This window comes from Mixophyes fleayi, chromosome 7 (genome assembly GCF_038048845.1).
Source record: "Mixophyes fleayi isolate aMixFle1 chromosome 7, aMixFle1.hap1, whole genome shotgun sequence".
Lineage (NCBI taxonomy): Eukaryota > Metazoa > Chordata > Amphibia > Anura > Limnodynastidae > Mixophyes > Mixophyes fleayi.
In genome coordinates this window covers 90653361-90675142 of record NC_134408.1, presented here as the reverse complement: position 1 = coordinate 90675142, position 21782 = coordinate 90653361, and the positions used below count along the sequence as shown (strand labels likewise).

General features: G+C 43.4%; 1 protein-coding gene across 1 annotated transcript in view; it reads right to left on the bottom strand.

Moving 5' to 3' along the window:
• EHHADH (enoyl-CoA hydratase and 3-hydroxyacyl CoA dehydrogenase) overlaps nucleotides 1-21782 on the bottom strand; it is a 53676-nt gene that overhangs the window by 11831 nt on the left and 20063 nt on the right. Inside the window, exon 6 of the mRNA XM_075180085.1 lies at nucleotides 13524-13865. Coding sequence (XP_075036186.1) covers nucleotides 13524-13865 — 342 coding nt within the window. The remainder of the gene's footprint in view (nucleotides 1-13523; nucleotides 13866-21782) is intronic.

Sequence of the window (21782 nt, the reverse complement as noted above, 5' to 3'; positions counted from 1 at the left end):
CAACCCTTTCTCGTGCTCTAATACCCACTATGCATAAAAACAGCTACAGGGGAAGGAGAGGAACTCAAACGGGGATCCTTCAACATAGGACGAGACAGGATTCTCCTGCACATACTACCTCCCCACCCCATCTCCTCAAGCCTTATCTTATCCTTTACAGTTGAAATTCAAAAACTCTTGGCTGATCTCCAAGGAGAAATTCCGCTGTTGACTAAATGTACAGCTTCTATTGAAGATAAAGTGGACTCAAACTCTAAAACGCTGCAGGAACCAATGCAAGATACTGATTACCTTCATAGGGAACTGATGTTCTTTAAAGATAAAGCTGAGGACCTTGAAAATGGAGATCGCTGGAACAATCTTTGTATCCGTAACATTCCAGAGTCGGTGGATCCCCAACAGCTAGAACCGAACCTAGTCCGTCTATTCCAAGCCCTAGTTCCCGAACTCTCTGATCCAAGATATCCATATTGAATGAGCCCACATGGCCTTGCGCCCCAGACCTAAAGACACCGAACCTCCCAGGGATGTTGTCCTTAAATTCCTATGAAGGATAGCATAGTTGCAGCAAGCAGGAACTCCCCATATATTCAATTTGAAGAATCTAAAGTTCAGATCTTTCAGGACCTGGCTCCCTCTACAATCTTAAAGTGCAGAGAATTAAGGGAAGTCACGAGAACCCTACACGAACATGGATATAAATATAAGTGGGGCTACCCTTTCCGGCTAATTGTAGAAGCGGGAGGTCGCCAACTCACCGTACGTGATCCTAATGAAGGCAAAGATCTGCTGCGAAAACTAGTCCTGGGCCGTACGGCACCGGATCCTGTCTCCCAGTCGTGATGCTAGCATTTGGCTTCTTTTCTTTTGGGTAACCTCTATACAAGTCAGCCTCCCAGGCGACGACTTAAGTTCGTGTGAATTCCTGGAACCTGTTCTGGATCCACTCCACGTGTTGTGGCAACCCGGGCATGGACTCCTGGACCTAACAGTACTGTTAATAGGAATTCTTCTTAGTTAATTGCAGAGACTAAATTTATTCACCATAGTTCAGTTATTTCGGATTTTAATTTTGATACGTATAGTTTATGCTTATATATTCTCAAGTTATATTTGTTTCTACTTGCCTAGAGTCTATATGCTTTTGATACATTTTGGTTTCTTACACGTTCTTTAGTGTAGCCATTTACAGTACAAGCTGCGGTCATGCCCTTTTGCCCCTCCTGGTGCTCTGTCCTGTCTGTCTACCACGGGTCGGTTGGGGCAGAGATTCTGTTTCCATCCATAGTCCGGGGCTCCTGGAGGCTGGTGACCACCCCTCAACATCTTGAGTTATGTGCAATGTTAAGGTTTCCCAGATTCATATTTTATGTCGTTATTAATGTTCAATATGTACTTGCATTAATTTTGCCGTTTTATTGTTACACTTTATCAGACTTATGATTAATTATGTTGTATGTTTCCGGGTGGGTTGGGTTTGGTTTGCCTACCCGGCCTTGCCCCCCCTATATTCTGTGTTTCAGGAGTGAGGGGACGGTATAGTCCCCATTCTCTCCTTGATACCATAACTTCTCTTCCAGAACTTTGTAAACCCAATCTCCGAGACCATTCGACCTGTTCCAACCAGGATGGACCGAATTCCCACCTTTCCATGGGCTCAAACTCAGTGATCACTTCTCCCCTCATTCTTTTTTGGGAGAAGTAGTTGACCACTATCTACCCCTATCCCTTTACTACCACCCACTTCCTGTTCCCTTTTCTTTCCCCCTTCTCCTCTCCCTGTTATGCAAAATTTTACTTGTCTCTCCTCTTTCCTTTCTTTCACTCTTGTAAGCCTCCTAGTGCTATTGTGTGGCGTTATGTCCCTCACTTTTGTATCCCTTAATGTCAAAGGGCTGAACACCCCCCCAGAAGAGATCACTGCTACATTGAACTATTAAAAACTTGAATGCAGATTTTGTATTTTTACGGGAAACGCACTTTAAAACAGGGCGACCACCCCTCCTTGTCCTCTCGTAGATTCCCCACCGTGGAATATGCTTCCCTACCCACCAAGAGGAATGGAGTTGCCATCATGATCAGGAATTCCGTGCCTTTTCAGCGTACTGCTTCTAGTTTTAATCGCGAGGGACGCTTCATTATACTGGTGGGTCAGGTAGGACACCAAACTATTACTGTGGTGAATTTGTATGCTCCCAATTCAGGGCAAACTAGCTTATTTAAAAAAAAATTTCCAGAACTAAATAAGATAGAGGGGCATTCTCCTGATCTGTGGGGACTTTAATGCAATTTTGTCAGAGGAACTGGACAGGTCTGGGGTACGGCATATCTTCCCACTTACTGCACACTCAAAAGCGTTGATCAGACACATGGCTGGGGGAGGTCTGTTTGATTCCTGGAGGGCCCTTAATCCCTCATCTCGTGATTATATCTTCTACTCACATCCACATAAATCCTACTCTAGAATTGACATGATAATGGGATGTAGTAAAGTTATTCAACTTCTCACTCGCACTGATATACTCCCCAATCCTTGGTCGGATTATTCGATAGTCAAGGCTTCGTTTGATCTCCTGAATAATTCTAAAGGCAGATCGCCATGGAGACAAAACAAATCCTTGCTTAATCTTCCCCAGTTTCAAGAGCAGATGGGCTCCCACCTCCAAGAATATTTTGACCTCAATCTGACTCCTGAATCCTCTCTCTCTACCGTTTGGGAAGCACATAAGTCAATAGAGGGGCCATTATTAAATATGCATCCTTTCGAAAAAAGCAACAAACCATGAAATTAAATTCTCTTACTGTCCAATTGCAGCAGCTCAAACATATCCATAAACAAAACCATTCAAAATCAGTTTATAAACAAATTCTGTCAGGGGAGAAATTCATTCACTACTGGCGGAAAAAACTGAATGATCCCTTAGCTGCTCAATCAAAAATTCTATGAAAAAAGCAACAAATCAAAAACTATGCTAGCAAATAAACTAAAAGCTAAACGAGCAGCACAGGCAAATATGGCAATAAGGGATAAAAAAAGGTACACTTAATTACGACCCAACAGTTATCAACGACTTTTCACAGATTTTACAAATCCCTCTATAATTTAAATACCGTTGGGCCCCCTTCATCCTCCTCAACGGCCATCATTCAGCAATTTCTAAAGGCTTGTAAACTACCACAACTAGATAGGTCCTTAGATCCAAATTGAACGAGGATATCTCTGAGGATAAGATTAAAGTAGCCCTCAAGTCCCAAAAAGCATCTAAGGCTCCTGGTCCTGACTGATTCACCATCTCGTATTATAAAACTTTTGCTCACATTCTGACTCCGCATCTACTTTTAACTCGGTTCTCCATGGTGACACCACATGCTCCACTATTATAATCATACCTAAAACCAACAATTTGCGCCAACTATTGGCCCATTTCTTTTCTAAACACGGACATCAAGCTATTTGCTAAGATCCTAGCAAACAGGTTGAAACAACCACCTGTAACAATTTATCGACCCAGATTTTGTTTGTTCCTAATAGACAAGCCCTTGATAATACCAGGAGGACAAAAGACTTGAATTCCTATATAAATCAATCCAAACTCCCCTCGGTAATTTTAGTGCTACATGCAGAGAAAGCCTTCGATAGGCTTTCTTGGCCATTTATGTTTCAAACCCTTAAAACCTTCGGATTCTTTGGTAAATTTTCTTCAAGTTATTCCAGTTTTATACCATAAACCGTCCTCCTTGGTCTCAATGAATGGCTTGAGTTCCTCCCTGTTTGGTATTAATAATGGGACGAGACAGGGTTGCCCTCTTTCCCCTCTCATTTATGCGTTATGTATTGAACCACTTGCTGCTCGGATTCGACTGGACAGATGTCAAGGGTATCCAGGTTAATAGTAGACAATATAAGATTTCTCTTCGCAGACGATGTCCCCCTAACTCTATCCTTACCCCAGACCTCCCTTCCTAACCTATTTATGGAGCTGCAGAATTTTGGTTCCGTCTCTCTTCTAAAGTGAATAATTCCAAATCAGAGGCTCTCGCACTACATCTTTCGCCTCCCACTAAGAAATTATTGGAACTTAACTTTTCAGTGGCATCCTCGTGCAATTTGTTACCTGGGCGTTTTCCTATAAAACTCTGTTTAGGCCAACTATCCCTCTTTGCTATCTCGTGGTTTTGGAGAATCAATACCATTAAAATGAAAGTCCTGCCCAGGTTGTTATACCCATTTCAAACCCTTCCTCTCAAAGTACCAGATTCCTTCCTGAGCTCTATTCCATCTCTGTGGTAATTTTGTGTTGCTCATTAAAAGACCCAGCTGTAGTAGGCTCTGTTTAGCCAAACCTAAATGTAACGGGGGCCTGGGCCTTCCCTCTATTTGATAAATATTACCACGCCACACAATTCACTCATCTCCTTTCTTGGCTCTCGTCTGTAGGACTCCAAAAAATGGGTGGACATCGAAGAAATGTAGTCCTCAGTCTTGGGAGTACACTTTTTACCCTGGATCCCTAGGAGTATCAGACCAGCCTCAGCTTATGCCTTCCATTCGTTTTACGGTGGAGATATGGGACAAACTGAACATGCAATACGCACTGGCCCCCTACCCCTCGCCACTTACTGTTGTTTATTTCATCTGATGGGTGAGCATGCATCACGTTTCTTTACGGACTTAAGTGAGAAACATGATCATCCAAGCATCCTATACTTCCACTATATGCAAGCAAAAAGTTTTATACAAACCCCCACTCAATCGTCTAAGCGTCGCCCCCCCCAACGCCCTTTGAACGTCACAGCATCTATAGCACGGGATGTCGGGGCTATATATCAATCCTGTACAGTTCTCGTGTCCTCATCGTCCTCTCCCACGAAACCGTTTGAGCGGGCTTGGGAGCAGGATCTTGGAGTACCTTTGGACAAGGAGGACTGGTTGCTCATCTGACAAAGGATATCAAAGTCTTCCATTAGTACAGCCATTCATGAAAATACCTACAAGATTTATACTACATGGTACATGGTTCCAGACAGATTGCACTCTATTTACCCCCACACCTCCGATGTTTGTTGGTGTAACTGTGGTTCAGTGGGCACCTTCCTCCACATATGGTGGGAATGCCCCCTAGTATCTAAATTTTGGTATGATGTCTTGCTCCTGCTTAAGCAGGTTACTTCAATTAATGTGCCTAAGGACCCGTTATATGTGCTCCTTTTTCAGCCTATCAAAGGGATCGCCAAATCATCGGATAAACTTATTCGACACATATATAACGCAGCTAAACTTCAGATAGCTAGTGATTGGAAGAAAGCTTAGCAATTCTCTAGAGAAGCGGTTATAAATATAACCTGGCACACTGCCTCCAAGGAATATGTGAGAAGTCTACTCTACGATACAGGCCCTGATTTTCTTAAAGTGTGGGGCACTCAGTACTCCTATAATAATAGCAATATGCCTGGCCTTCTCTAAGCCCTCTATGGTCTTTCTTCTTCGCCTGTACCTTTTGCCTCTTATTTTTCGAGCCTCTCTCCTATCCACCTCCGGGACTCACCACTTCCCCTACTCTCTTTTCCCCTCCCCTCTTGCCTACCTCTGTCCCTCATTTTATCTAGATACGTAGGATCTCTGTGCAGGGAGGCACACCTACAATGAAGACAGTTTGCTCTGGCCATTTCAACCGACTCAGCTAATGAACCCTCTGCACGTGACCTTCTACTCCACTTGGCTCATAGGGTGGAGAAGCAAGAAGCAGAGCAGGCACAGTTACTTCACTGTATCCAAGGAGTCGCAACTCGTCTTGAGACCCTCCAGGCCTCCATGGCTTCTGCTCAAAACGTTCCCGTGACTACCGTGGCTGGCGCCGCCACCTCCTTCTCTCCTGCAGTGGTTTCTTCAGCAGCCCTGAGACTCTCTCCACCAGACAAGTTTGACGGAGAGCCTAAAAATGCAGAGGATTCCTTAATCAGTGTCTTATCCACTTCGAGTGTAATCCTGCATCTTTTTCCTCTGAACGCATTAAGGTGGCATTTATTATGTCCTTATTATCCAGACAGGCCCTTGCTTGGGCCTCCCCCTGTAGGAACGAGATGACCCTATGCTGTCCAACGTCACCACCTTCATTGAAACCTACCGCAAGGTTTTTGATGAGCCCGGACGCATCTCCTCGGCTGCCTCCAGTCTCCTTAACCTCCGCCAGGGATCCCTGACTGTCGGGCAGTATGCTATACAATTCCGCACGCTGTCCTCTGAGCTCAGTTGGAATAACGAAGCTTTGGTAGCAACCTTTTGGCAAGGACTCTCAGACCGAGTTAAAGATGAGTTAACTTCCCGTGAGCTTCCCGCTGATTTGGATTCCCTGATTTCTTTATGCAATCGCATTGATCTACGTTTCCGTGAGCGTACTCAGGAACGTGCCACTTCCAGACGGTCCTCTACTCGCCTTGCTCCCATGTTTCAAAACCCGGTTCATCATGAAGAACCGATGCAAATCGGCCGTTCCCGGCTGTCCGCCGAGGAACATCAATGTCGCTTTAAGCAAAACCTATGTCTGTATTGTGGAGATCCTGGCCATACCATCTCGTCTTGTACCAAGAGACCGGGAAATGCCCCCTCCTAATCGGTGGAAGGGAGTTAGGAGTTGGAGTTATTACTCCCTACACCATTTCTAGCAATGACTGCCTCATGCCTATCTCCTTGCATACATCTGTCGGCCCCTTTGAGACCTTAGCCTTTGTGGATTCCGGCTCTGTCGGAAATTTCATCTCCGCCACTCTGGCATCGCAACTCCAATTAGCTACTATTAAATTGCCTCAGCCGTTATTCCTCACCGCGGTAGATGGGAATCGGATCTCCAACGGGTCTGTTTCTCACACCTGCGCTCCTGTTCGGCTGACGGTAGGGGTGCTACATTCTGAAGTCATCGAGTTCCTGGTTCTTCCTCGTTCTGTCAACACCGTCATTCTAGGATTACCTTGGCTCAAGTTTCATTCACCCCAATTTGATTGGAATCGTGCAATGGTTACTTCTTGGGGCCCACAATGTTTTAAGTCCTGTTTGTCTGGTCTAAAACCAGGTCAGACCTCTCTTACTTGTCATCTGATATCTCCACACGTTGAATTACCACTTTCATATATTGCTTATCAAGATGTGTTTTGCAAAGCTGCAGCCGAGATCCTGCCCCCCCATCGGCCCTGGGACTGCTCCATATAATTACTACCTGATAAACCACTTCCAAAGGGCAGAATCTATCCCCTATCTCTCCCTGAGAACACTGCTATGACCACCTATATCTCTGAGAATCTTCAACGTGGCTTTATCAGGAAATCCTCCTCTCCCGCGGGCGCGGGATTTTTCTTTGTCAAGAAGAAAGATGGTTCCCTACGGCCGTGTATTGACTGCCGGCGATTGAATGCCATCACCATAAAGAACAGATACCCGTTACCTCTCATCTCTGAGCTCTTTGATAGAATTGCTGGATCCAAGGTCTTTACTAAGCTAGACCTGCGGGGGGCGTATAACCTCATCCGTATACGCTCTGGAGATGAGTGGAAGACTGCATTCTGTACAAAAGAAGGCCACTTCGAATACCTAGTCATGCCCTTCGGGTTGTGCAATGCCCCCGCTGTTTTACAATCTTTTATTAATGAGATTTTCAGAGGTCCTGTCTCGTCTACGAGCCAATAAGTTGTATTGTAAGCTTGAGAAATGTGTATTTGAGAAGCCACAGATTCCCTTCCTGGGCTACATCGTGTCAGGGTCCGGTCTACAGATGGATCCAGTCAAGCTATCTGCCACCCTCAAATGGCCTAGACCTATGGGTCTGAAAGCTACCCAGAGATTCATTGGCTTCGCCAACTATTACCGGCAGTTCATTCCACGGTTTTCTTCTATCATCGCACCAATTACCGCTCTGACTAAGAAAACTGCTAATCCTCATGTTTGGTCCACAGAGGCCATCGACGCCTTCGAAACACTCAAGAAAGCCTTTTCTTCTGCCTCTTTGCTTGTTCAACCGGATCAAGATAAACCATTCCTGGTAGAAGTGGATGCCTCTGCAGTAGGAGTCGGGGCAGTTCTTTCACAAGAATCCATTTCAGGGGGATTACTGCCATGTGGGTTCTTTTTTAGGAGATTCACTTCCTCCGAATCTAACTACGGTATAGGGGATAAAGAGTTATTGGCGGTGAAGTCTGCGCTTGAAGAATGGCATCATTTTCTAGAGGGGGCATGTCATCCAGTTACTGTATTCACCGACCACAAGAACCTCATCTATCTTCGGGATGCTCGGTGTCTCAATCCCCGGCAAGCCAGATGGTCCTCATTCTTTGCCCGCTTTAATCTCATTCTTACTTATCGTGCTGGTTATCTCAATTCCAAAGCTGATGCCCTCTGCCGCTCTTTTGATGTCTCCGATTCTTCACCCACTACTGTACCTCTACCAGTGTTTGAACCCTCCTGTATTGTAGCCATCACCTGTACTCCTCCTGTGGGTTGTTCTTTCCTAGAACCACACCTACGCTTAAAGGCGTTACGTTGGGCTCATGCCTCTAGGTTTGCCGGTCATGCTGGTACTGAGAAGACTCTCTCGCTGTTATCACGACATTACTGGTGGCCAACTGCCCGTACGGTTGTCCAAGAGTTTGTAGCCTCATGCTCTATTTGTGCCCAGAATAAAGTGCCTAGACAATCTCCCGCTGGATTGTTACAGCCTCTTCCGATTCCTGATCGTCCATGGTCCAGCATCTCGATGGATTTTATTACTGATTTGCCATCCAGTAGCGGCTTTGACACCATTTGGGTCACAGTAGACCGGTTCTCTAAAATGGCTCATTTCATTCCTCTAAAAGGCCTTCCATCTGCATCCAAATTGGCACAAGTCTTCATCAAAGAAATCTTTCGTCTCCACGGGTGTCCTCTGGAAATAATCTCTGACCGAGGCGTCCAGTTCGTGTCTCGCTTCTGGAGAGCCTTCTGCAAAGATATATAGATATTGCTCTCAAGTTCTCCTCTGGATATCATCCCCAGACGAACGGCCAGATGGAGCGAGTAAACCAAGATCTAGAGGCGTTCCTTCGCTGTTTCTTATCTCATAACCAGTCTAATTGGAGTCTTCTGCTACCTTGGGCCGAGTTCACACACAACAATCATGTCCATTGTTCTTCTGGGTTTTCTCCTTTCTTCACTGTGTATGGGACTCATCCTACCCTCCCCACGTTCTCTTCCACTTCCTCCACGGTTCCTGCCGCCCATGCCATGACTCAAGATATGGCTAAGTTATGGGTTACCACCAAAGAGAACCTTCTGAAATCCGGACGGCATTATAAATCTTCCGCTGATCATCATAGAAGAGTTGTGCCGGCTCTCCAAGTGGGGGACAAAGTGTGGCTGTCCACCAGGAATCTAAAATTACGGGTTCCTTCCATGAAACTTGCACCTCCTTTCATTGGACCTATTTCAGTAACTCAAGTAATTAATCCAGTTATGGTTCGACTCCAACTCCCTCCACAGATGAAGATTCATAACACCTTCCATATTTCCCTCCTCAAACCGCTGGTCCTAAACAAATTTGTTCATACCTCTACTGTTCCTCAGGCCATTTCCACTACTATGGGCAATGAATATGAGATTAGCCAAGTTCTTGCTGAACGCAAGGTTCGAGGTCGTTTCCAATACCTAGTACACTGGAAAGGCTTCGGCCTAGAGGAGAGATCTTGGGTCTTTAAAGAAGATTTGCATGCCCCTAGACTACTGGCAGACTTCCTTAAACATCGTTCTGTACCTAGTGATTCCCCCAATTGTAAGGAGAGGGGTACTGTCAGACGCCGTCCCTGTGCCTCCTCCTCGAGCAGGGACGGACGTCTGTCTTAGGAGCGCCCCGTTGCCAAGCAACGGGGACGCGTTTCCAAGTTCCTGTCGGCGGTCAGAACAGCTGACCGCCGATCCTCTGCCCACCAATGAGGAGTCATCACTTCCTATTTAAAGTCTGCTCTGACACCATTAGGGTGCCAGAGCAACTGGTTTATCTAGTCTCCAGCGTTCCAGTATAGTGTTATCTTGTCTCCTGTGTTTGACCCGGCTTCCTGATCTCGCTTTCGGATTCTCCCTTTGTTCCATCCTGATATTCTGGTTTTGACCTCGGCCTGCTGACCATTCTCTGTCTCCTGATTCGGTATCTCATCTGCCCGGTTGGTTCCTGACTCTGCCTGTTTGACTACGTGTTTCTCTATATCTCGCAAGTAGCTACCTGGGAGGGCCGCGACCTGCACGTCGTTGCCGCTAAGTCCAAACTTCCTTGCGGGGGTCCCTGGTGAACACCAGCGGCGTGTTAGACTCCGCGCCTCCTGGTGTAGTAGTGCCAATACTTGCAGGTACTAAGGTTACGTCTGTGACAGTAGTAGTGGCAAATAAATTAGGAGTCAATTCCCTTTTCTAATGCTGCATGTAGAAAATTTTCACTATGATCTAGACTGAGAGCTATTTGAATTGATATGCCTTGACGAACACAATTCACAAAAGGGTCTTCCACACTAATAGACCTTGGAAGTAGTAATTGTTATTGCCACTATTAGTGTATGAATAATAAAGGCAACTTCATTGCATTGGGTTTGATAACTGGACTGAGATAGAAGAAAATGATGCCAAGAGATCTTGTAAGGCAGGTTGATCATTATGTTAAATAATTCTGCCTTGTCCTCATTGTTCCAGAACGCCTGTAGAGCAGGTTTATCATGAAGTCAGTTTCCTTGGCCACTAAGGTAGGATTGCAATTACTTTCCACCTCTGCATTCCATAAGATGCTCATAAACAATTGGAATGGTAGAAAACAATAAGTCAGTGGGAACCTCCATTGGTTGGAAGAAGAATCTTTAAAATGTTCTACTGGTACAATGATTCTTTAACAAATCAGTGTGAACTTTGAGTGACTTGGAGATTTATATAGGGGTGACTCACATAGACAGCAAATTATTGAAAAATTCTGGATGCAAAGCCCACTTCTTTGGCTCTATCCTTTGACCTGTTGGGCCTGTTACAATTTAATAGCAGAGTACATGAACAAATCTACAAGACCATTTCTCATACAAAATTGACTCATTTCGGGTAGATAAGAAGGAACTCACAACTAGAGTCTTCTATGTTTCTTCATACAAGTTATCACTGCTGTGTCATTAGTTAGAACTTTTACCACTTCCACCCGGGTTTGTTACTGAATGTTGAATCGATATGTTGAATCGATAAATTGAAGAGAGAAAAAAAAAAAAACTCCCTCCGAGCTGGTGTTTATCAAAATGTATCAACCACGTGACTTACGTGATATAAGATAGTGTGGTTTCTATTTCACTGTGAGAGAAAATTGTTCTGTAATGACCAGGCATAAAATATATTGTCCACATTAATAGTAGATGCTTACTGGGCACTGATGTTTGGAGACTTTTGTGTGTATAAACTGCATAGTTACTCTGCGCATACCCAGAATCGGACCATAAGCCACAAAAGTAAGCAACGTTCAATTCATCTTCGAGCATAAAAGGACACTTACAACAGCTTATGATTTCATGGAGGAAACGGGTCGGAGAAGGGGTGTATGCCCATAGTTAATGTACAGCGGGAGCCAGGCTCAAGCACATGCAGCTATAGGTCTAGTCTAATTGCTGATTACTAGTGAAGACGGCCGAGTATGTATGCTAGGATATGTGTTTGCAATCAGGAGAAAAAGTGTATTTTACGTACAATAGACATTCATAAAAGCCTAACAAATGTATGTCATGGAAAAATAAAAAAAAATAAAAAAATAAAAAAAACACTTTATATTTTAGTTTTTAGTTTTTCTGTAAGTTTATTTTCCACACAGGTATTGGACGTATTCTGCAGTGTCTTATCTAGCAAAGTAGAGCAGACCTACACCTGTATTCATCAACATTTTTGTTTTTGTAACGCACATTACGTTCACTATGCCTCCCTTAATGAATCAGGTCCCAAGTGTCTGATTATTTGCTATGACTTTCTGTAAGTTTTGCATCTAAATGCAATTTTACTAAATGAGCACTACTGATGTGAAAGTATTAACCATTGAAGTCATTGCCACGCAGAACATCATTACGAACGAAGAAGCATGCTCATTTGTAACATTTTCTACTCAAAAAATGCTCCTTATGATGTCTATGTAAGGCAATAAATTAATAACAAATAAATTAAGTTAGCCTACACTTAGTTACATAAAATATCCATAGCAGTAGCAGAAATATATATGAAAAGGGTATACATCATACATAAAAAAAACTGATTAAAGGCTGTATTCGGATATAGGTTAGAAATTCATTCCCCTGGGGGGTATATTTATTGATGCAAGCACAAAAAAAGAAAACTTTTTAGAGGATAGTCCTCTTATCTTCCTTCTGTATTCTTTTCTGTGCTTGCATTAATAAACATATCTTAGCAGCAGTCACACTGACTTAGTAGCTACCACTGGATACCACTGGAATAATGATGGGACATATAGCTCCAGGAGCAACTGAGAGTGGAAGTTGCTGACAGTACAGATGACTGTTTTACCCAGCCAACTTTGGTTTCCTTCACCACAAAATAGCCAGTCTCAGTTCCAATTAAAGCATGCATACCTGCAAATGCTGCTTTTTCCTTTATATTTAGCGTGGCAGATGTCACTATTACATGCAATAGAATAGCAATGGGACTTGCTGTGCATGCCCAGATTGAAGGTGGAAGCATCTTATGACACAGATTACTGTACTAGTCCATCACCAAAAACAGATCCCCAGCAGCAATTCACTTCAGTGTTTCTGTGGGACTTCAGTGAAACTTATATTACACCAAATGGAAAGAGAACAATGACTACCCTCTCCCGGGCAAGGTACTGGAAAAGAATGAAGGGATTATGTAAGAATGAGCTTTGAAGATTTTCATCTCCCATCCATCTTATGCCAGGAAGGGTACTAAGTATTTGTGTCCAATGTATTTTTAAGGGAAATGGATAATGGATAATTATCTTAATACAAATTAAAAGTATACCGGTTGCATACACAAAGTTCCTCGTGCCACAATGATGCAATTCTCAAAAATAATAAATTGTTTCAGGCTGGTTGCTGGTGAGCGGCACAAACATTTTATGTTATAACAATGGTGTATATAAATTATGGTTTATGCACCTTTTGCCATTACTTACCAAAATATGCTTCAGCATTTTATATTAATATACCCTATTGTAATACATATGTCCAACAACGTTTCATATATCTTTGCTATGCTGTAACTTTGTAGAAATAGTCTTTAGTGACTTTATGGAGAACTTTTCAAAGAGTTAGTTGGCCACAGGTTTTGGGAAATCTGCAGTGCAGCATTGTGAATACATTCCTTGTCAATTCCTTTCTAGAAGTGTATAAATGTTCATTTTAAAGCTCCATGGCAACAGAGAAAAGCAACTTTAAATTCATATAAGGTCCCTGAAATTTTATAATGGTAGTAAAATACAAACATGCACCAGTGGGATGTTGGCAAATTATAGCCTATAACCTACCTATGACAGCTGCTGTGCGGACTGGTTTTGGTGGCACCGTGTCCCATTTGCCACCTGAGGAATGTGTCCACTTCCCAACATTCCTCTCTGAGAAGAAGGCATACTGCAGTGCTTGAGGCTGGCCTGTGGCCCACAGAGAGAGGAACAGCTGTTTCTCCTTCTCTACAGCTCGATGGTATGGCAGCTGGACAGATGCTCTTACAGCTTCGATACAGGCCAATGGAGCTTGGGCGCCACGAAATTGCTTTTTCGCTTTCTCCAAAGCACTATCCAGGAAGTCTTCCATATTTGGATTGGATGAGACATTTTTAGTGCTTAGCCTCCGTTTGTCCAAAGGAGCTCCTGAAATACAGATAAAAATAAGGTTGGCTAAAGAGATTTTCTAGTCTACAATTTATTTACAGTATGTGTGTACAGGACCATAATATGCTTGTGGTTGCAAAGTGATGTACTGTATTGTATATAACATATATGTATTGCACTGTACTGTACAGCATATGTATTGTATATAATGTGCATTTGGGATAAAACATACTACAGTTCACAAGCTTTCTGAGAGTTCATAGTTCTTAAAGAACAGATACATACAAAAAAGTAAATGTTAAAGTGTGGAGCATACATGTAATATGGATTGTTCAGTCTTACCCTGACTTTTCACAGCAGTCTTCTTAAAAACGTTTTACATTTCATGAGTTGAAGAAATTGGTTAGTGCAGACATAACAGGTGCATCTATAAAAATAGTTTTCCAGGAAAATGCTCTTTTACGCTCATTCCTCTTCTTTTCTCGCTTTTTGCTGTTCTCTCCTTGCTGCAGGCTGTGAAATGCACTGGTGTATTACAAGCACATCCAAACACATAAGATGCTCCTTACCTCCTGCAGCAGGGAGATGACAGATTAAAACATCTTTTATGTACTGCAAATTTGTGAAAAGGCGAACGAGTGACAGCATCTTTTAATATGTTCTGCTGGGAAGTGAGCACACGTTGAAGACTGTTTGCTCAGCAGCTCCGTTTGGTCCTTCTGTCCTAAGGAAAAATATCTGTTCCTAACAAGATGGTCTCAGTATGTTCGGCAAACACTATCAACAGCTGTGAAGTATTTTCCTGGCCTATACCCCCTAGCGAAGTAGAAGTATACTTCTCACACATTTCTGCTCTAATTCCAGATAAATTACATGGCAGCAGTGATGGGCAACCTGATATACACAAGGGCCACAGGACAGGGCCTCTAACCTTCAAAAGCACCACACATTATTATTAATTTCCATAATAAGTTACAACAATCTCTTGAATAAACCACACATATAAAACTCCCAATTCACACAAAACAACCCTCAAATGCCTCTCAGACCTACCACTTTGCCAAAAAACACTCCTTAGCCTTCCCACTCATTTAATTTCATTTAATAAGACTGGGGTCACGGGTGTAGCCTGGTGGGGCATAAAGCAGAGAATACGAGCTAGGGCCAATAGAGCATAAAGCAGGGAAAAGGATTAATGAGTCATAAAGTAGTAAGAGACTGGGGGCTGCAAATGAAGACTTGCCAGGCCACACACAGTGCTCGGTCTGACTGTTGGCCATCACTGCCTTAGATGGTGCTAATGTTTACAGTACAAGAAGGCTGAACTGCGCACACTCTAGTTCAGGGTTGTAGAAAAACCACCAGCCATAAGGGGCAGCTCAATTCAGAGCGAGGTCTCGTAGGAGACTCGAGCAATTTGCAGCTGCACTTATTTCCAGATTTTATGCTACAGTATACATTGCTAATTTTTGCTCTCATCTCTATGAGATCTAAACAAAAATCAGCGATAATTTAGGCAACATACATAACATAATTTCGCTATTCCAGCTCATAAATTATCCTATATATTCTTCCTGAAAAAAAGATAACTTTAAAATACTGTATATTTTAATGACACATACAGATATGGAAACACTGTACTGTACATCATTACTTTGACAAAATGCACAGGGGGGTAAAAATTTAATTCTCAAGCAGTGAATTGTTGTTGGTGTTTTTAAAAGCAGCAGCAAAATGTTCTTGGTGGCAGTATAAGTTAGTATATCATAAGCATAGCCTTTCCTGTAAAATTACCCTAAAGTTGTAGATTAAGCCAACAAACTGCACTACATTTTCTTTTCTACAAAACTTATACTAGGGATGCAAATATAATTCAATATCTCCCTCCCCTGGTATTCAGTGGAACTGCAGCCTTATGAATGTACAAAACTTCCAGTTGATCAATAAAAATGTAACCACTACTGCCCTCCCTGTGCCAGTTGGAGCAGGGATTTATGGGCAGGGATCCTCCCAGGCAGTCCTAATGTGTTCCTGGTGGACTCTATCTCCCATCAGCCAATGCAGCATGAACAGAGGCTACGACAGAGCAAATATGTCCCAGTGGAGTTGAGAATGCTCTTCCTCTGACAGAACCAACAATGAGTGAGGAGCTGCACAGACACGCTATATGGGAAAGAGAGCCAAAGGCTTATAACAACCTGTGTTACTATTGCCAGCAGACATAAGAGACCATATGACAACAGCAAGCACAAGGAATACCAGAGGCCTTCAAATACAAGTAAAAAAACATGGATTGTGTATATGCTGAATGGTTAAGTGAGGTGCACAAATATCACTTCAAACATTATCACTCCAGACACTGAGCTAATAATGATCAGTTGCATTTGACGTTCGTCCACATAAGTGGAGTTTGCATATCAGAGACTGGTTACAGTAATATATATAAAGAAGCCTATTTGAATAGCTAGTTCCCTGTAGTACAGTATGTGCTACACCAGTCGTCCACAATCAGGATTAAAGTAAAACTAGGCTTAGACTGAGTTCCTTAGGGGTCTATTTATCAAATGAAGAAAAGTCCAATCTATGGCAAAGCTGTATTTTCTCCTGAATAAGGCTTTTTTCATTTAGACCTATTTTACGCTGACAATAACATTGCTATTGCTGGGACGAATTCCTCTGGCGAAGCCTATTTTACAAGGATTAATGGGGAAGATATATTGCTGCAATCCCCCTTCTGCTATTGCCATAGATGGCGATAACAGAATAAAATCAATGAAAAAAGAATGCTTTATTATTTAAATAATAATAAAAGCGTTTTTTTAATTGTGATTTTTTTAAAACAAAAAAACCCCCAATTTTTTATATATTTGCATGTATTTTTAAACTCTTTTTTTGTCGCTTAGTTTGGGCTTTCAGTTCCACAGCGCAGTATGTTAAGCCTTATCACTCGCGGCCAGTAAGGCAGAGGCAGCTAAGTATTGCCAAGTTGCATCTGTGAAATTTTATTGATAAATCATGCCGATATGTGGTTTTCTATTGCTGAGATAAGGGTCTTTATCGCCATGTCTTAGTAAATAGATCAGTTCATGAAATTTATACACAGACTGAGACCTAAACAAAAGACATATTATTGATAACTACTACTACTAACTGATGTTACCAACGACTGAAAGTCCCAATCAGCATGCCGATTCATGTGATTGAGACTATACAAGTTTTACAAGATTTAACGTCAGAGCTGTGCTCTTTATCCATTATAACCATTGGCTGAAAAGATTGTGACTTTGTAAACTCTATGGAGATCTGCCTACACTGCTGGTCGTGACTGCACATACACTGCAGAATAGGCACAACATCATTCCATCGTTTATAGCCATTTTTAGTCCGTTTATAAAATCAAACTATACAATGTACTTTGGAACTATAAAACACGATTGTTGGAGCGTACACACTAACAGCGATATAGGACCCATTTGTTGTTTACTGTGCGAGTGGCACGATAATTGGGTGAAAAACATGTAGAGTATACCCAGCCTTACTAGTTAGAAGTAGAGTTAATCTAGAGTGTAGGTATGAGATTAATTTAGAATTAATGTGAAGTGATTGTGCTATTAAGAGTTTATTGCATGCAGCTATAATTCACACTACTTTATCCAAGTCACTGCTTTCTTAACTCACTATTGACAAATGTGCCTTAGTGGCTTGTCCTCATTTACAGTAGCGCTTATTGTGTCTGGGCGAGTCAGGCAGAAATAAGAGTCTATTCATCCAAATATAAATGATAATAATAATACTACACATAATAATTTATTACACACTTTTAGAGCATGCTTGTCTAGGGGTTACAACAAGATAAAATTAATGATAATGATTATGGGATTTTTAAATATTTGAATAAAACAACTATTCACTTAAAATTAGATTTATTTTGTGCTACCCAAATGACGGTGTTTGCAGCCTAAAGATGCCGGAATTCAAAAATCAGCAGTGCAGAACCTAATTTGGTAATTGTCCATTGGAATAATTTTGCGGTCTTGCATGTCAATTTTTCAACCTCTGTTCATTATTTTAAAGGAGCATTTTGTCTAAAACGTAATCTATTGTACTGGTTAAGAACATTTGTCTATGAGAATCAACCTGTATCTTTGGAGACATGACCCTTTGGTCTTTGATTATTACTTTAACTGGAGCATAAGCCTATCAAAATACCTAGACAGATCTATGCAATAGGATTTTTATACTTCTTATTTGAAAGAAGACCGAAACAGCTGACACCTGATCCTTAAGAAAACTAAGGCACAAACCCACGTCTACCCTGTCCAGCAAGAGCAAAGGCAACCTGGACAATCGAAAAGAAAAGGTAGGATACCCCTTCTTTTCACACCAATGTATGTCTTCCAGACACTATGATAAATTTTGTCTGAACCCAGTTTACGAGCACCACACGCTCGGAAAAACCCTTGGCTCGCAGAATCATGGCTTCAACAGCCACGCCGTTAAAGCCAGACATTCCAAAACTAGATGACAAAAGGGTCCTTGAGTTAATAGCTCTGGACATAGCAGCAGCTGCCACGACTGATCTCCCACCATGGAGAGCATGTTAGTGTACCAGGTCCTTCGGGGCCAATCAGACACCACTAGAAGGACTGGAAGACCCTCTCTCTTAACATTTTTAAACACCCGTGGAAGCTAGACTACCAGGGGGAAAAGGTACACTGAGCGGTTCCGCAAAGGAACAGACATGGCGTCTACTGAGACAGCGAAGATCTCCTGCCTGGAAGCAAAAGAGATGAACCTTGTGGGTCAAACGAGACTCCATCATGTAGACATCTGGCTGACCCCACCTGTCCCCTAACTGGTGATATACCTCCGGATGGAGAGACTATTCGTCTGGATGCAGAGTCTGCCTGTTTAGGAAATCGGCTTCCCAATTTTCTACCCCTGGAATAAAGATGGCCATGACCACCGGAACGTAAGCTTCGGCCCACTGAAAGATCTTGTGCTTCTGTCATATGGCTAAGGAACTTTTTGTGCCGCACTGGTGATCAAGGCATACGAACGCCGTGGTACTGCCCAACTGAATCTTCACTGTGCTTCCCTGCAGCAAACTTTGCAGACTGCAGAGATTGTGTTTCTGCAACCACCAAAGAAGCAACTGACGCACATGAGGTGACAGGAGGAATACCTGGCCCGAGCGATTCAGATGGGATTTGTTCCATTTCGACAGAAGTTCCAACTGGATCTTCAGTGCATGAAACTGAGCAAACTGGACAGCCTCGAAAGTAGATACCATCTTGCCTAGAACTCTCATGCTGAAATGCAGAGGTCGGTTTGCCACCAGAGATCTCAACATCTTCTGCAAGGCCAGAATCTTGTCTAGAAGTAAGAATATTGGGATTCTAGAGTCTGGATCAAAACTTGGATATGGGACTGAAGAAACTCTGCCTTCAAAAGAAGATCGTCCAGGTAAGGGATGATCGTAATTCCCTTGGACCTCAACAGAGCAGCCATGACCGCTACGATCTTGGTGAATACTCGCAAGGCCTTAGCCAGACCAAAGGGAAGAGCCTGAAACTAGAAGTGCTCTGACCAAGCCGCAAACCTGACAAAGGACCGATGACCCTCCCAGGTGGGAACATGCACATAAGCATCCTTGATGTCTAGAGCCACCGGGAAATTCCACGCCGTGAATCACAACTGCAAAAGACTCCATCTTGAACCTGGGCACCCTGACCTGAGTGTTGAAGGATTTCATATTCAGAATGGGTCTGAACGAGTCATCTGGTTTTGGCATCAGAATTATTTTTTTTTAGAAAAAAAAACCCTACATCTTGTTGTGAATCTCGTACCGAAATAACCGCTCTGGAAGAAATCAGGGATTAAACTGCCTCTCTCAGAGCCAGACGCTTTTGTGGACATGCGGGAAGCCCTGTGGGAAAGAACCACCTGGTAGGATGACCGAGCAGATCGATTTTGTAACCCCGGTCCATAACTCCTCATACCAAAGGCATCAGTGGAAGAGTGAAACCTCCGATCCCTGAATAATCGAAGACAGGCTCCCACCACTAGTGACTGAGGAAGGGTGAAATACCCATCATGCGGACTTCTTGTCTGCTGACTTAGCTGCCGGATGCCAAGCAGACAGACCTGACACCCAAGCTGCACACCACCCCCGGGGGCAGACGACTAAACTCTGGAGGATTGGCCCGAGGAATATTGACCATGAGACCTGCCTGAAGAAAGAAAAGTCCGGAACCTGGACATCCTTTTTTTGGGAGCACCGACAGGAAGAAAAGTGTTTTCCTCCCATTGCTTGACCAATAACGAAGTCAAGCTGAGGGCCAAACAAAAACACCACCGGACAAAGGAACTGTGTCAATACCCTTTATAGACCCAACTTCAGAATCCCAGGACTTAAGCCAGAGAGTCCGACAAGCCGAACCGGAGAGGCAGATATTCATGCCCGTATCAGTCCCGCGTCCAGGGCTGCCTCACATTAAAAAATCCGTATCCCTCTGAATTTGTTCCACCAAAGGAAGCAATTCAGAAGGTCTCCAACAAACCTTCAAACAGCAGTTCTGACTAGCATTCTACAGCTTTGTGGATCAACGCCGATGCCAAGGCAGGCCACAGGAAGGCACCCGCCACCACGAAAATAGACTCAAGAACGGCCCCAAACTGGCTGCATTGGGAAGAGGGTTGGTAGTAACTTTGGCCAACCTTGCAACTGGAGCATCCACACATGGAGGTGCCTCCCATTTTGCAAGAACCTCAGAAGTACTTCTCAACAAACAGATCTTCCAATTGGGAAGAAGTGGGAAATGACAAAGATTTTTTTGTCGCCGCACAAAGAGAGAAGGCTCCACAGTGACAGGGACTGCCGCCTCTAGAATCTCAAGTACCTGACATAGCCCGTATTAATTCCTCCATACTCTGCCGATCAGGATGAATCTCCTCCACTACAAAAGGAGCGTCCATGTCAGATTACAAGCGCTAATTCGCCCTCCTCCTGGGAAGAACAGTCAAAATGTGACTCATTTCCCTGTAGGGGTGCCGCTGAACATTTCCACTTACGCAAGGACAGTGTAGCAGACTGCAACATCCACTCAAAAGGAGGAAGAGACCGACACCAAACCTTGTCCTGGAGGACACAAGCCTGCGTATCCATCCCGGTTCACCAGAATTCGCTGCCACAGGTCCAGCCGGACACTGACCTAGCAAACCAGAATCTACCTCATTCGCCACAGAGGAAAGGGAATTTGAAGAAGGACCGCCCACAGACTGAGACCGCACCATTTGGGCAAGTTCAGCCACATTATTGGTAAGAGACCGAGTCCAATAGGCTCCGCAGAGTCAGAACCTACTGGTGCACACAGCATGCGATTTTGAAACTGACAGGCCATGCGCAAGGCGTGCGCACCCAACTATCCAGACGGTAACTTAACATTACAGGCAGCACAGGTGAACTTCAACATAGAAGTTACCCCAGCCTTAACCTGCATGGATTTTCACCTGACATGTTAACAGACGGGAAAACACGAGATAAAACAGTCAAATAAAGAGTGAAAACACAGTATATAAGACAAACATTACACAAATCAAGCACATAAAGTGAGCCTGCAATACAGCCAACTGTCTAAAAGATAAAACCCTGGGGAAAAACAACACCCGGAACCCGTTACCTTACAGGACACAGAACAGAAAGTGGGAGAAGCTGGAGCTGTAAAATGACTGTCTATTCTGGTGTCTGCACACAAAAGAGTGAGAGACCTCCAGGGAGGAAATGCATGAGACAAAAAAAACACTCCTCCCCCCCCCCCCTGGATTGGCAGGTGGATTGTCAGGTGTCAATCCACCTTCCAATCCAGGTGGGGATTGGCAGGTGTCCAGCTGGACAGTCTCTTCTACTAATCCAATGCCCTCATAAGCATATTTTTTTTTTTTAATTAACTCACT